This window comes from Cetorhinus maximus, chromosome 28, assembly GCF_964194155.1.
Source record: "Cetorhinus maximus chromosome 28, sCetMax3.hap1.1, whole genome shotgun sequence".
Taxonomy (NCBI): domain Eukaryota; kingdom Metazoa; phylum Chordata; class Chondrichthyes; order Lamniformes; family Cetorhinidae; genus Cetorhinus; species Cetorhinus maximus.
The window spans coordinates 22,278,361-22,295,318 of NC_135906.1; the positions used below are offsets into that span (position 1 = coordinate 22,278,361).

The following is a 16,958-nucleotide window of genomic DNA, read 5'->3' on the forward strand; positions in this document are numbered from 1 at the left end:
ACGCATATCAGAAACTGGAACTGGATGATGCCTCCCGAGAATTTGTGACCATAAGCACCCACAAAGGGTTATATCAGTACACACGCCTGCCCTTCGGTGTTTCTTCGGCCTATACCATTTTTCAGAGGATGATGGAGAGCTTGCTACAAGGACCACCTCAAGTTGTGCTCTACCTGGACAATGTACTAATAACTGGATTCACATAACAGGAACACTTGGCTAATCTAGAGGAAGTCCTGAAACGATTTTTAGAAGCAGGAGTGCACCTAAAGAAGGAAAAATGCACTTTTCAGGCAAATGAAGTCATTTATTTGGGCCACCAGGTAGATGCCCAAGGGTTCCACCCTGTTGAAGAGAAGGTTAAAGCAATCAGAGAGGCAGCTGCATCTAAGAACGTCTCAAACTTAACTTATTTTTAGGGATGGTAAATTATATGGCCGATTTCTACCAAATTTATCAACAGTTCTTAGCCCCTCTACATTCACTGCTAAAGAAAAACCAGAGCTGGTTTGGAAGTCACCCCAAGACAACCTATCATGCCATCCCCCTATGGAGTGGGAGCAGTACTATCTCACAAGATAGACGACGGTACAGAGAGGCCGATGGGCTATGTATCCAGGACACTTAACACAGCCAAAAAGGGATATTCACAGATCGAAAAAGAAGGTCTGTCAATTATTTTTGGTGTAAAAAAAATTCCACCAATACGTGCATGGGTGACATTTACGTTGAAATCAGACCACAAACCACTTTTGGGTCTTTTAGTGAGGAAAAGGCTATCCCTCCCATAGCTTCTGCACAAATTCAAAGATGGGCCCTAATTTGGGTTGCGTATGAAATCACCTTTGTACATAGCCAGTGCCGCTGCCCTAAGACATCAGTGACCACGTCCCAATTCCCCAAGAGCTTGTATTAGTGATAAATTTCCTGGATTCCTCACCCAGTCTGTGCCAGGTAGATAAGAAACTGGACGAATCATGATCCAGTCCTGTCTCAAGTGAGAGACCAAGTGTTACATGGATGGTCCCAGGAACCTGTCCCTGATGAATTGAAGCTATTTTTTCAACCGAAGACATGAAATGAGCAGTCAAGGTGGTATTCTATTATGAGTACATGAGTAGTAGTTCCTTCACAAGGAAGGGAACCACTCTTAGTAGAGCTACACAGTGCCCTTCTGGGAAACTCATGAATGAAGATGATAGCACGAAGTTACCTTTGGTGGCCGGGAATGGATGGCAATATTGAGAAGTTGGTTAAACACTGTGCAATGTCAACAGCTACAAAAGCTGCCGGTGGCAGCCTCATTACATCCTGAGAGTGGCCTGGTAGACCCGGGGTGGGATTACACATGGATTACATCAGTCCTTTTCTTGGAACCATGTTTCTACTGATTATAGATGCTTATGCCAAGCAGTTAGACAGTTGAAGTTAAGTCGCCAACCTCAGGCGCTACTATGGAAAAACTACACCAAAGCTTTGCTGTCCGTGGATTGCCAGAAGTCATCATCTCAGATAGTGGTACTGCATTTACTGGCACTGAATTTCAGATTTGTCAGCCTGAATGGTGTCAACCACGTGAAGACTGCACTGTACCATCCGTCACCTAACGGACTGCCGGAAAGAGCAGCACAAACTTTTAAGATGGGAAGTAGAAGTTAACAGGTGAATCGTTGGAAACTGAACTTGCTCATTTCCTATTTCACTACAGAACAACCCCCCCAACACAACGACAGGTGCAACACCTGCAGAATTATTGATGAGGCGCCATCTTCAAGCAAGACTAAGCCTAATACTTCCCAATTTGGAGGGGAAGGTGGAGAAAAGTCAAGGGAAACCAAAAAATGATTCATGAGTTGCATAGTTGTGAGTGACAATTTACTGCTGGTGAAGCAGGATATTTAAGGAATTTTGGTGGAGGACCAAAGTGGTTACCTGTGTAGTAAGCTCTGTGACTGGACCATTGTCGTACCGTGTGGAAGTGGAGGGCTGGATCATCCATAAGCATGTGGATCATTTAAGAACAAAATGATGTTCTGCCTGTGACCATTGCTGAACCTGAAGTTCCTGTTGAAGTTGCTCAACCAATAATAGACATGCCCAGTGTCTCTGTCGGTGTGGACGACACTGAGCTGCATGTGCCTAAGGAGATACCTGATGTTAATGCGGTTCCAGGGAATGTGGTGCCTGTCAAAGAATCTGAAATCGTGGAGCTGTGACGTTCCACACGGATCAGGAAACCACCTGAAAGACCGAACTTGTAATTTAAGACCTGTGTAAATATTGTAATGTCATGAGATAAATATCCTTGTAAATACAAAATGTACAGAAAAGTTAAAGGGGGAGGAATGTAGTAATTACAGTTTTGATAAACGTTAGGACTGTGGTTCTAAGAATAATCCTGTGTTGTAAGATCACATGATCTGTGTAAACCAATGAGTTGGCACTGTGGGGAACCTCTAGGAGCGAGGAGTTCTTTAGTTATAGAGTTTGATGCAGACGTGTAGCTGCTGCTGCCGCCTTGTAAATAAAGTTCAATGTTTCCACCCAGAAAAGTTGCCTGGAAAATCAACTCTATAACAGATGCCATGGTGGAAGATGAAAGAATTTGGGTAGAAATTGGGTGTGCAGTTCTGGTCACCTAACTACAGGAAGGATATCAGTAAAATTGAAAGAGTGCAGAGAAGATTTACTAGGATGTTGCCAGGTCTTCAGGAGTTGAGTTACAAGGAAAGATTAAACAGGTTAGGACTTTATTCCTTGGAGCGTTGAAGAATGAGGGGAGATTTGATAGAAGTTTACAAAATTATGAGGTGTATAGACAGAGTAAATGTGAGTTGGCTCTTTCCACTTAGATTAGGAGAGATAAACACGAGAGGACATGGCTTTAGGGTGAAAGGGGAAAGGTTTAGGGGGAACTTCTTCACTCAGAGAGTGGTGAGAGTGTGGAACGAGCTGCCATCTGACGTGGTAAATGCGGGCTCACTCTTAAGTTTTAAGAATAAATTGGATAGATACATGGATGGGAGAGGTCTGGAGGGTTATGGACTGGGTGCTGGTCAATGGGACTAGCGGAATAATATTTCGGCACAGACTAGAAGGGCCGAATGGCCTGTTTTTCTGTGCTGTAGTGTTCTATGGTTCTATGGGTAGTGGAAGGAAGGACTTCTCTTGGGAACCTTAATAGGGTTGTGTGCCTCAGCGCAAAACGTCCTTGCAACATTGTAAATGGTGTCCATGTCTGTGGAAGATTATTAAGTCCTTGCCTGTTGAGCCAGAGCAGCCTCCAGAGTCACAGCATTGGCATTGTGCAAAAGGATGAACTTAGGTTTCAGCTTTATTCCTCACAATAGTTTCTCGATCTCCAAATAGTCATGGATAAACAAAGGCAGAAATCAAGTGCAAATAAACCAAATATAAGTTAACACTTTAAAGAACTGGATTCTATTTTCTTTTTTGGAGTATGGCTTCTGTTTTTTGAGGTCTTTTCTGAAAGTACAGTCACTGCACATCAAAATAATGCATTGTATTGCTTTGAGGTGTTTCTGAGTGATGTGATAAGATAAATGTGAACTGTTGCAATTCAAAGTTTTTCTCAAATTTCCCTCTATTCGCATGCTCAGTAAAATGAAGTTTTCATAAGCAGATCCATACCTATCGCACAAGATTGATTCCTGGGATGAGAGGGCTTTTGTATGAGGAAAAATTGAATAAAATATGTTCTCTGGAGTTTGGAAGATTGAGAGGTGACAGGGTAGTTGTGATGCGGCTGTTTTCACCTGGCTGGAGAGTCTACAACTAGGGGTCATAGTCCCAGGTTAAGGGGCTGGCCATTTAAGCGATGGATGAGAAAGTGCTTCACTCAGAAGGTTCTGAATCTTTGGAATTTTCTACCCTAGAGAGCCGTTTGTACTTAGTCACTGAGTATGTGGAATTCTCTTCCCCAGAGAGCAGTGGAGGCGGGTTCATTGAATTTATTCAAGGCTGCGTTAGACAGATCTTTTTGATAAACAAGGGGTCAAGGATTATGGTGGGGGGCAGACAGGAAAGTGGAGTTGAGACCACAACCAGGTCAGTCAGCCATGATCTTACTGAATGGCGGAGCAGGCTTGATGGGCGACTTCTGCTCCTAACTCCTACGTTCCTATATTCAAGACTGAGATTGATAGGTTTTTGGATACTAAGAGTTATGGGAATCAAGCAGAAGAGTGGAAGGAGAAGGTAAGCCATGGTCTTATTGAACGCCAGAACGAATTCACGAGGCCATCTGACCTACTTCTCCAATTTTAAAATTCTTGTCCAAAAGTTGCTTGCCATATATGGGAGGAGTGTACCATCGGATTACAAAGCATCTTTTTACTACGATACTTTGCTTCTGAAGTTACACAGTCCACTATTGCACACCTGTCCTCCTACAAAAGGCAGAAAACAAAATTCTAAAATGAATAATTAAATTCACTTCCAAGTTTTTTGCTTTGTTTAAAAGCAAAGAAATATCGAGGAGACAATTTACAATCCGTTTGATTTTGCATACTTTAAACTGGTTCCAAAAGCAACAGAGTAGCTTCCAAATTTTGGGAAGTGTTTAAATTCTTTTCAGAGGCTGTGCAGAATCTTCGAAGATTCGAAAGCTGGGGGGAGGCTTCTGCCACTGTCTAGTCTGATTGCTGTAATGAGGAAAACAGCCAGTCGAGACGAGGGAAAGCCAGCGACGCTCGTCTTCCCTGTGCAGGCTTATGATTAGTGGAGTTCCTCCTGCTGCACAAACAATTTATTATCCAACTTCCTGTTTGGGTTGAAATTTATGAACTGTAGCCTTCTGACTTTTATGAATTTAGTCGTTTTCGGCCATCTAGGCCCCAAGCTTTGGAATTCCCTCCTCCAATCTCTCCGCCTCTCTCTCCCACTTTAAGGAGTGAGACACAATGACAGCGAGTATTTACACATCTCCTTTTATCACATGCATTAACAGATCAATAGATTAGACATCTGTTTTAAATGCACAGTCTCTGTGCCTATTCACATAGGAAGGCTTTGGGTTAAAGCACACTCTTGTGCTCGCTTTAAGGGAACAAACATCCCAAACAGGATTTAAAACCTGAATTACCTGGAAAAACTCAGCAAGTCTGGCAGCATCGGCGGAGAAGAAATCAGTCAACGTTTCGAGCCCTCATGGCCCTTCGGCAGAACTGAAGCACAGTTTCAACAAGGGAGAAATATAAATTGGTTTAAGGTGGGTGGGGGGGAAGAGACACATTGAGGGTGTGGTGTGAGCAGATAATCAAAAGATGTCAGAGACAAAAGGGTCAAAGAGGTGTTGAAGGTGGTGGTCTTTGTCTGAGAAAAGTGCTAATTAAGAATGGAAGACAGGATATTCAAAGTACAGCTCTAGTGGGGGTGGGGTGGAAAGACTAAAGGTTTTAGTTTTAGATTTAAAAATAATGGAAATAGGTGGGGAAAGAAGAATCTATATAAATTATTGAAAAAAAAGGCGGGTGGGGGGGGAAAAGAAACGGGGTGGGGATGGGGGGAGGGGGAGTTTAAGATCTAAAGTTGTTGAATTCAATATTCAGCCCAGAAGGCTGTAAAGTGCCTAGTCGGAAGATGAGGTGCTGTTCCTCCAGTTTGCGTTGGGCTTCACTGGAACAATGCAGCAAGCCAAGGACAGACATGTGGGCAAGAGAACAGGGTGGAGTGTTAAAATGACACGCATCTGTTCTGATGACGCTACCTTCAAAAACAGCTCCTCTGACATGTCCTCCTTCTTCCTTAACCGAGGTTTTCCATCCACGGTCGTTGACAGGGCCCTCAACCGTGTCCGGCCCATATCCCGCGCATCCTCCCTCACGCCTTCTCCTCCTTCCCAGAAACATGATAGGGTCCCCCTTGTCCTCACTTATCACCCCACCAGCCTCCGCATTCAAAGGATCATCCTCCGCCATTTCCGCCAACTCCAGCATGATGCCACCACCAAACACATCTTCCCTTCACCCCCCTTGACGGCATTCCGTAGGGATCGTTCCCTCCGGGACACCCTGGTCCACTCCTCCATCACCCCCTACTCCTCAACCCCCACTTATGGCACCTCCCCATGCCCACGCAGAAGATGCAACACCTGCCCCTTCACTTCCTCTCTCCTCACCGTCCAAGGGCCCAAACACTCCTTTCAAGTGAAGCAGCATTTCACTTGCATTTCCCCTAACTTAGTCTACTGCATTCGTTGCTCCCAATGCGGTCTCCTCTACATTGGAGAGACCAAACGCAAACTGGGCGACCGTTTTGCGGAACACCTGCGGTCTGTCCGCAAGAAAGACCCAAACCTCCCTGTCGCTTGCCATTTTAACACTCCACCCTGTTCTCTTGCCCACATGTCTGTCCTTGGCTTGCTGCATTGTTCCAGTGAAGCCCAACGCAAACTGGAGGAACAGCACCTCATCTTCCGACTAGGCACTTTACAGCCTTCTGGGCTGAATATTGAATTCAACAACTTTAGATCTTAAACTCCCCCTCCCCCCATCCCCACCCCGTTTCTTTTCCCCCCCCACCCGCCTTTTTTTTCAATAATTTATATAGATTCTTCTTTCCCCACCTATTTCCATTATTTTTAAATCTAAAACTAAAACCTTTAGTCTTTCCACCCCACCCCCACTAGAGCTGTACTTTGAATATCCTGTCTTCCATTCTTAATTAGCACTTTTCTCAGACAAAGACCACCACCTTCAACACCTCTTTGACCCTTTTGTCTCTGACATCTTTTGATTATCTGCTCACACCACACCCTCAATGTGTCTCTTTCCCCCCCACCCACCTTAAACCAATTTATATTTCTCCCTTGTTGAAACTATGCTTCAGTTCTGCCGAAGGGCCATGAGGGCTCGAAACGTTGACTGATTTCTTCTCCGCCGATGCTGCCAGACTTGCTGAGTTTTTCCAGGTAATTCTGTTTTTATTTTGTTTTGGATTTCCAGCATCCGCAGTAGCTTTTAGCTTTTTGTTTTTAGGATTTAAAACCTACCTCTTTGACCAAACTTTTAGTGAACCATCTTAATATCTCTTCGGTTGATAATTTTTCTTAATGCTCCAGTGAAGCACCTTGGGGCACTTGACTTCTTTAGGAGTGCTATATAAATGCAAGTTGTTGTACAAGATTTTCCCCTGGGAGGCTGACTCGATAATTTAACTCCCCCTCTGCTTTCCCACTCTCCTCTTAATTCCTCCATGCTCCCTGCCCCCTCCCCCACACACACACACACACACAAGACTCTGCAATCTGAAGCAAGGTAGCTAGGTAGATAGAGTAAGTGGCTTATTGGTTTGTGTTGAAGCGTGTACTCCTGTCATACTCTGGGTTCTGTTGTCTGGAGCAGAAGAGGTCAACAGCAGTGCGTCTTGTGACACCAAGATGAACCTCCACAAGTAAAGGAAATCCTGTTTGGGATGTTTGTTCCCTTAACCACACTGTACTTGTCCCAGCATTCTCAGCGGGTGATTATTCTGAGTAGTTTAAATAAGTTGTTACATCACAGCTTAAATACAGAATATCAAATGACAGTGCAATATATAAAACGCCTGTGAAGCGAGCGCAAGAGTGTACTTTAACCCAAAGCCTTCCTATGTGAATAGGCACAGAGACTGTGCATTTAAAACAGATGTCTAATCCATTGATCTGTTATGCATCTGATAAAAGGAGATGTGTAAATACTCACTGTCATTGTCTCTCACATCCCCTTTGTTAGCTTGATGGTTTGAAAATGTTGTTTGAAGAAGATCGGCACATTAATTTTAGTTACTATCCCAAACCTTCCCAAAATGCATTTGAATCCTCCAAAGAATCTTCCCTATACTCAAAACCCGTGGAAAAAGAAAATTACAGAGACCGCTATTCTTAAGTTAAGGCACCCGAAGATGCATACTTTATATATAGTGATTAAATGCTGTAGTTTGTGCTAATTCATTCAGCACATTCATTTTCACTCCACTTAAATCTTAACTCTCTTAATAAAGTCCCTGTCTGTCCAAGAGGTGTGAGCAGTGGCTCCGTGTTCGTATTCTATGTCAAGTTATGGGTTCAAACCCCACTCAAGGATTTGACAAAATCAGTACTGAAAAAGTGCCGCACTGTTCAAGGGACTGTCTTTTGGGTGAGATGCTAATCTGAGGCCCTGTCTGTGCTCCCAGCTGGATGTAGAGGATTCCATCATATGAATTAGAAGAAAAGGAGGGGAGTTATCCCCAGTGTCCTGGCCAATGTTTATCCTCAATCAGCATCACCAAAACAGATTATCTGGGTATTATCACATTACTGTCTGTGGGAGCTTGCTGTGCGCAAACTGGCTACCACACTTCCCTCATTTCAACAGTGACAATGAGCAGTTCATTAGCTATAAAGTGCAACCATGAACGACACTAAATTAATAAGTTTTTTTAATATATTTTCCTTCATATTTACCAAGACTGCCATCTCCTCCTGTCCCCTACGGGCAATGTTTTATGTTGGAGGTCAGCTTTGTAATCCATTACTGAGCCCAAATGGCCATCCGTGATGTGTGAGCCTTGACGTGAGTGTGCCAGTTTCCTAATCGTATATGTGGGAAGCCCCAAACACGCCCTACCCTAATGCAAGAGCCAGAAACGGGGCAGGATGAAGTTTGAGTTAAGTGTGTCTAATCAATTCAGTCTGTCTCGGCCTCGTATAGACCAATAGTGCTGATTTTCACATGGATGGATACAAGGATGGTTCTTTGAATTTTCCATTCTGCTCGCTGATATATTTCGACTTTACTGCTCAACTTAGACTTCTCACCACCTCTTTGTTTTGTTCTTTTTTTTGGTCTAGGACCAATATGACACTATAGAACGGCAGACCCAGTGGGGGATTGACTTGATAGAGAAGTACGTGAAGTTTGTAAAGGATCGGACTGAAATAGAACAGACGTACGCCAAGCAGCTGAGGTAAGCTCGAGGTCTGTCATCAGCATTTGGAGTTCAGTCAGGCTTCAGGCCTAGTGTTGCCAACTCTGGTTTCTTCAAATATACTGTCACCAACTACCCTACACACCCACGCTCAACACTACCATCGTTGTTATCCAATTGGATGATTCTTGACTGTCTGTTAAACATCTATTATTCTCCCTTTCTCAAACCCTGCCCCCCTCCATCTTCAATATTTTTATAACTTAGGAAACAGAGAAATTTAAAATGAAAGCTCTTTGTTTTAATGCCCCTTTGTGATATTGTTCCTGGAGACTCCAGGACAATCCTAGAGAATTGGCAACCCCTTTCAGACCCTGCACAATGTTACTGGTGGTTGAAGGAATAATGAGTCATTGATAAAATGAAGAATCAAGTTGTGCAGAAGGAAAATGGGGAAGGAATGAACTCTAACTGGGAACATTTCAAAGAACATGGAAATACTTGGGTTGTTGGAGTCAACTCCGTGAAGAGGAGTAATTTTTTAAGATGTATTCTTTCATGGGATATGTGTGTCACTGGTAAGGGCAACATTTGTTGCCCATCCCTAATTGCCTTTGAACTGAGTGAGCGGCTTGCTAGGCCATTTCAGAGGGCAGTTAAGAGTCAAGCAAATTGTTGTGGTTCTGGAGTCACATGTAGGCCAGACCAGGTCGGGACGGCAGATTTCCTTCCCTAAAGGGCATTAGTAGTCCAGATGGGTTTTTACGACAATCGATAGTTTCATGGTCACCGTCACTGAGACTAGCTTTCAATTCCAGATTTATTAATTGAATTCCAATTCCACCAGTTGCCATGGTGAGATTTGAATGCCAGACAATTAAGCTGGGTCTCTGGATGATGAGCCCAGTGACGTTACCACCACGCCGCCATCTCCCCACATGTCTCCTGTATGTGACTGAAGCAAATGCTACACAGAACGGGAATGGGCCACGGAATTGTCCTTGCCCTGTAACTCTCCACTCCCAACAAGTTATTAGACATATCCAGACCTTCCACACCCCAACAGAAATGCAATGGCACGGCAGGATTCTAAAACATGAGGTGGAAGGTGGGGGGATGGATTTGCAAATTGCTTCAGACAACTCTCCATCGTGTTGAAGCAAAGTAGGAAATTATTCTTTTGTTTTGACCAAAATTCTTTTTTCAATAAGCGAAGGAAGCTTAAAGGGGCAGAACAGTGTGTAATAACATATTTTTTTTTAAACAGAAAATCTGCACAAAGATTTGGAAGCGTTATTGAAAACTTGCATTTCTGTAGCATCTAGGGACATCCCAATGCCGTCTGTACTTTTTGAGGTGTAGTCAATGTGTGATTTAGCTACAAGCCCAGCAGAAAGTGTTTCGTTTTCGGTCCATTGTCAGTTGGTCCTGTTTCATCCTTATTTTACAGCGTGTGAAAAACTCTAGATAGTTTCTGACTGCTGTCTTAAGATGGCAACCCCGGATGGACCCTGTGAATCCAAACATTATTGGATTTACTGTCTGAACACTGAAACCCGAAATGGCGAACACCCAGGAATCTGAGGCCTTCGACCTTTGAATGTCGTTTTTTAAGTAAGAAGCCATACCTTCACCTCACCTTTCCCCATCGCATCTCCACCCCTCCCCCCACCAGACCCCGACTAGATGCCAGATCCCTCAGATAAAGAGAACACCGAGTTGAAAGAACTCATTTCACCATATGGGGCCTAGTTCTCTTTTAAAAAGGACTGAGGCAGCAAAACAATAAGTCTGTTGGTAGAAAGCGTTTTGGGAAGGAGAAAAACCCCTCGCATTTATCCAATTTCTGTCCTCCCACCCAGACTCTGTTCCAGTTTGAGCAAGAGCCAGGTGTTTATTTACAGTGGATCTCCAGGTGTGTCTAAACCAACATAAACAAACACTACTTCATAACCCTGCGATTATTTTTCTTAGTGCAAAGATGAAAGGAGGGAAGCACTCGTACTTGGTCTTTCTCTCTCTTTCACCTTCACATTCTCTCTCCCTCCCTTTCATGCTTTGTCTTCAGTTGCACATTCTCCGTTTCTCACACACGCTCTTGCTCTTTTTTGTCTTCATATTTTCTCTCTCCTCTCACGCTCTCTGGCGCCTCACTCTCCCACACGTCTAAGCAAAATTGAAAGGATTTCATGCTCTCGCAGGCTCTTGTCCTAGCACAAGAGGTAGATGTAATAACCAGTGTGGCAGAGCTGGGAAGCCCCAGGTTTGACTCCATTCTATGGTGGGAGCACTGGGAAAAGTTGCTCTTAGAACCCCTGGCGGAAGGGGAAATTGGGTCTTATTCCTGCTCTTGGTCACTCTCCATGACCTCAGTTGTGAAGATTAAGGGTGTTGGTGGGGAGATGAAACAGTGTGCTCACGTCACATTCACTTGGTTTCCTCAGTTGAATATCCTGTCAACATTCACTGCCTCAGCTCACAAGTGAAAGACAGTGATTTGGGTGTGAGGTACAGGAGGGCTGGCCATTACCAAGGGGAAGGTGCTAGGAAAACTGAAAGGTCTGAAGGTGGATAAGTCACCTGGACCAGATGGATTACACCCCAGAGTTCTGAAGGAGATAGCTGAAGAGATAGTGGAGGCGTTAGTGGTGATCTTTCAAGAATCACTCGAGTCAGGGAGGGTCCCAGAGGACTGGAAAATCGCTAATGTAACCCCCCTGTTTAAGAAGGGAGTGAGGCAAAAGATGGGAAATTACAGGCCGATTAGCCTGACGTCGGTCATTGGTAAGATTTTAGAGTCCATTATTAAGGATGAGATTTCAGAATACTTGGAAGTTCATGGTAAAATAGGGCAAAGTCAGCATGGTTTCATCAAGGGGAGGTCATGCCTGACAAATCTGTTAGAATTCTTTGAGGAGGTAACGAGTAGGTTAGACAAAGGAGAGCCAATGGATGTTATCTACTTGGACTTCCAGAAGGCCTTTGACAAGGTGCCGCACAGGAGGCTGCTCAGTAAGATAAGAGCCCATGGTGTTAGAGGCAAGGTACTAGCATGGATAGAAGATTGGCTGTCTGGCAGGAGGCAGAGAGTGGGGATAAGGGGGTCCTTCTCAGGATGGCGGCCGGTGACCAGTGGAGTGCCTCAGGGGTCAGTGTTGGGACCACAACTTTTCACTTTATACATTAATGATCTAGATGAAGAAACTGAGGGCATCCTGGCCAAGTTTGCAGATGATACAAAGATAGGTGGAGGGACAGGTAGTATTGAGGAGGTGGGGAGGCTGCAGAAGGATTTGGACAGGTTAGGAGAATGGGCAAAGAAGTGGCAGATGGAATACAATGTGGGGAAGTGTGAGGTCATGCACTTTGGTAGGAAGAATAGAGGCATAGACTATTTTCTAAATGGGGAGAGAATTCAGAAATCTGGAGTGCAAAGGGACTTGGGAGTCCTAGTCCAGGATTCTCTTAAGGTTAACTTGCAGGTTGAGTCGGTAGTTAGGAAGGCAAATGCAATGTTGGCATTTATTTTGAGAGGACTAGAATATAAAAGCAGGGATGTGCTGCTGAGGCTTTATAAGGCTCTGGTCAGACCACATTTATAATATTGTGAGCAATTTTGGGCCCTGTATCTCAGGAAGGATGTGCTGGCCCTGGAGAGGGTCCAGAGGAGGTTCACGAGAATGATCCCAGGAATGAAAGGCTTAACATATGAGGAACGTTTGAGGACTCTGGGTCTATACTCGATGGAGTTTAGAAGGATGAGGGGGGATCTGATTGAAACTTACAGAATACTGAAAGGCCTGGATAGAGTGGACGTGGGGAAGATGTTTCCATTAGTAGGAGAGACTAGGACCCGAGGGCACAGCCTCAGAGTAAAGGGAAGACCTTTTAGAACAAAGATGAGGAGAAACTTCTTTAGCCAGAGAGTGGTGAATCTATGGAATTCATTGCCACAGAAGGCTGTGGAGGCCAGGTCATTGAGTGTATTTAAGACCGAGATAGGTTCTTGATTGGTAAGGGGATCAAAGGTTACGGGGAGAAGGCTGGAGAATGGGGTTGAGAAACTTATCAGCCATGATTGAATGGCGGAGCAGACTCGATGGGCCGAATGGCCTAATTTCTGCTCCTATGTCTTATGGTCCTGGGAAACCTTCATTCCTTGTGAATCAACACTGATGACAGCAGGAAGGGAGGATATTGGGGAAATCTTAGAGTTTCTTCTGAAGGTAAACGAGGTGGACATGGTATGCTACTTGATTTAATGGAGACTTTCTACCCCTTCCTTCCTTCCCTCCCCAAATAGTACATTTAAATGATGAGCAAATCACACAACCTGTTTTGCATAGAACTGATGAGTAGAGTCATTCCCTATGCAAATTCCCATCAGAGATACCGTTTAGGCAATACCCTGGACCAAGGGTTGGTTTGGCTGATTTTTTGAGACTTTTGGTTAAGGAATTAAATCAGTGAAGCATGTTTGGTATAGAATTACTGTCCTAGCCGAGACCAAAGCCCTGACCGCAAACCCCTCTTCCTGCTATTGGCTATGACCTGGATAGAGTTTAATTCTATAGGTTAACTTCACTTTCTTCAGAGACATGTTGGGTTTTGGATTGTAAGGGATTGAAGCATTAGCTTTGAGACTGTGGGGCAGAATGAGGAAGAAATGGTTCGTAGAGACTTCATTTCAAAATTGAGAGTGTGAAAAGGAGGAAAAGGGCATAGATCTGGAGTTTGGATAAAGCAAAAAGGGCAAGCCAGCAGGAGCAGAGACCATATTCCACTGTATAAAAGATAGCAAATGTGTTGACATCCTTCATAACATTAGCTATAGACTAAGTTGCACATTTGCTCTTTAAGGGTTGGATTGTTTTGCCGCTGGGTTTATTTATTTGCGGAGTCCATGTTTGCTGTCACTATCCATCACAATGACATTCAGCAAATGGTGGTGTCACATGATGATCAGTTACCTCATAGGAACAAGAGAGGGCCATCTTAGTCACTCGAGGCTGTTCGTCATTCAATGAGACCATGCTAATCTGCAACCTAATTCTACACACCCGTCTTTGCCCCATATCCCTTAATGCCTTCGGTTACCAAGAATCTACCAATCTCTGATTTTAAGATTGACAATTGATCTAGCATTAAATGTGCTTGTGGAAGAGAGAGTTCGAAACTTTTACCATCCTTTGTGTGTAGAGGTATTTCTTAACTTCGCTCCCAAAAGGTCTGACTTTAAATTTTAGACTAAGGCCCTCAGTCCTAGGCTAGCCAACATGTGGAAATAATTTCTCGCTATCTCCCCAATCAATTCCCCTTAACATATTGAAACCTTCAATCAAATCAATACTTAACCTTGCAACTTCCAGTGAATACTAATCCTAGTCTATGTAATCTGTCCTCGTAATTTAGCTTTGGGAGTCCAGGTATCATTCTGATGAATCTTGCCGCACTCCTTCCAGGGCTGATATGTCTTTCTTAAGGTGTGGTCTAAGCAGGGCTTTGTATCATCATGGACCAATGGTAACAAAAGCGCTTTGCTTCATGCGAACATTTTGCTTTTTTTCCTCAGGACTTTGGTGAAGAAGTACAGTCCCAAACGAGTCTCTAAAGAAGACCATGAATTGAAGTAAGCTGCTTTCAATTGGACAAAATGAACATATACAGTCACACCGTTAGTTATAGTAACCAGCAGATGATTATGTTTGGAAGTGGGGCACATTTAATGTCTCATTGGCCTCCCCCTCTTTCCCAAGGTTGTTGAAGAGCTCATGTTGCATTGGCAGACCCCAGGAGCAATTCTGCTATGGGCTTCTTGACTGGTTTCTTGTAGAGTCTCAGAAGTAAAGGGGAGGGGTGGTGGGGAAGGGGACAAATTCTGATTCTTCAAGGTGGGGCTACATGACCCATGTGGGCTCCGCTGTACAAGAATGGGCTGTTATGTTCATTAATCCCTGCTCTGCATTCCTGATCTGAACTGCTGTCATGTGGAGAGGGGTTCTTTATTTTCCTCCCCCGTTTCTGCTCAAGAGGGTAAATCAGAGGGACATTCAACCTGGATGGTTATGGTAGGTTTCTTGACTGATTGGCTGAAGCAGCATAGGCAGGTTTAGAGTGAAGATCTGCTTTTCCCATTGTGTGCATGTAGGTAATGTGTGCATACGTGTACATACACAACTCTGTGTGTGTGCATATGTGTATACACTTCTGGGATGATGGGCTGCTCATGTACCAATAACCAGTCCTTCAGGAAGTACCGGGTGAATACAAAAGCTCAGTGACATCATTTCTGGGACTGGAGCCAGCTGTTTTATTCGATCCAAGATAATGAAGTTGTGTTTTGCTAGCTCTGAAAGTAAGTGATTCACTACCCAAAATCTCCAGAATAAACTCTTTTACATCTCAGTGGTCACTTGTCAATGAGGTGTCTGTCCTCTGGAGAGGAGATCAGCAAATAGTTTCTTGTGTTCCTCAAGTTTTTTTTTAGGAGATACAAGATGTGGGCAGGGAGAGAGAATCTGTTAAGCACTTTGCCAATAAAAAGCTGAGGAAAATTAGAGTCCACCCATTGTGCCACTTCCCCAGCTATATCCACAGCCTGTAATTGGATGGCCTTTGACTTCCAAGACTCTGATTCTCTCAACCCCTTGAACTCTTGCCGTGGGGCATTCTTCAAAAACCAGGAATCCTCCAACGATACACCATAGCTGAGACAATTCTCTCCTCACAACCACCACTGAATATGCTCTTTATTATTGGACAGTGACCAGTCGAAGTGGGTGGGTGAAGGTAGCATGCTGATGAACTATTTTCCACTCTCCTAAACCAACAGAGCTGGTTGTTTTGCTCAACCACTCCCGCAGCTGTGAGAAGCTAGCTGGAAATGGAAAGTGGGCTTCCAGTCCGCGTGGCTCATCCGACTTTGCACTTATCCAACCCCAGAGCTCTTGCATTTATCAGAGGATAAGTCTGATTGGGACTCTGCCAGAGTCTGATGAGGAAGCTGCTGGAGATTACTTTGTCAGTTAGAACTGCAGCCAATATGGCAGCAGATGCCTCATTAGTTTGTGAGGCCTCTGGTGTTCTCAAGTTAACTTCTCCTCCCCTGGGACAAGTGCATCTGAAATGATGGGAGAATTATCTGGTCTGATACTTTGTGCCCCTTAGAACCAAGGCCTGGAAGGAACATAGGACCATGTGACATATGCCTACTGGAGTGAGGTATTGGAGAGCTGCTAAGGCCCTTGAGGTGGACCTAAGCAGAGATCAGGCAAAGGGGAGAAACTGTCCAAAGGAAGACACTTTCGATCTAATTTGACTTAATTGTTGGTCTCTATTTTATTCCCCGTGCTGAGTTTGTCCAATACCATTACTTCAAAATCTGACTCCTTCTCGTAGGTTCTCCCAGTATCAGGCCTTCATCAACATTCTCAATGAATTGAATGACTACGCTGGACAGCGGGAAGTTATAGCGGAGAACCTGATGCAGAACATCTTTGCCCAATTGCTGAAATACTTGCTCGAAAATAAGCAGGAACGTAAGACGGTAGGGTGCAGCGCTACTCTGTTCATCCATTCCTTACCCCACACTGTGCCCCACAACCCCCCAACATCCCCCACCCACCTTTCCACATGTCCAAATCCGCTCCCCTGCGATGGATACCAGGGAACAAGCTATTTCAGTCTTGCTAATATGTAAGGAGACAGGATTCATTAATGAGCTCTTAGTAAAGGGTGTTCTGAGGAAAAGTGACCATAACATGAGAGTGTTTCACATTTATATTGAGGGTGAGAAACTTGGGTCTAGTACTAGAGAAAAACTCTAGGAAAATGAATGAGACTAAAAGCTATTGTGTGCCCTGGATTTGATAGCCTGCAACCTAGGGTCTTAAATGAATGTCTGCAGAGATAGTGGATGCATTGGTTGTAATCTTCCAAAATTCTATAGAAAGATCCCAGTGAATTGAAAAACTGCAAATGTTATGCCCCTATTCAAAAAAGGAAAGGGACAGAAAAGCAGGAAACTATAGGCCAATTAGCCTAACGTT

At 44.1% G+C, this 16,958-nt stretch overlaps 1 protein-coding gene across 3 annotated transcripts in view; it reads left to right on the forward strand.

The window, feature by feature from the left end:
- Nucleotides 1-16,958, forward strand: part of LOC144668920 (cdc42-interacting protein 4 homolog) — a 101,819-nt gene that overhangs the window by 54,375 nt on the left and 30,486 nt on the right. For all 3 annotated transcript variants that reach the window (XM_078531395.1, XM_078531394.1, XM_078531396.1), the window contains 3 exons: nt 8,834-8,949; nt 14,483-14,539; nt 16,309-16,456. In XM_078531395.1, the coding sequence (XP_078387521.1) occupies nt 8,834-8,949; nt 14,483-14,539; nt 16,309-16,456 (321 nt within the window). The remainder of the gene's footprint in view (nt 1-8,833; nt 8,950-14,482; nt 14,540-16,308; nt 16,457-16,958) is intronic.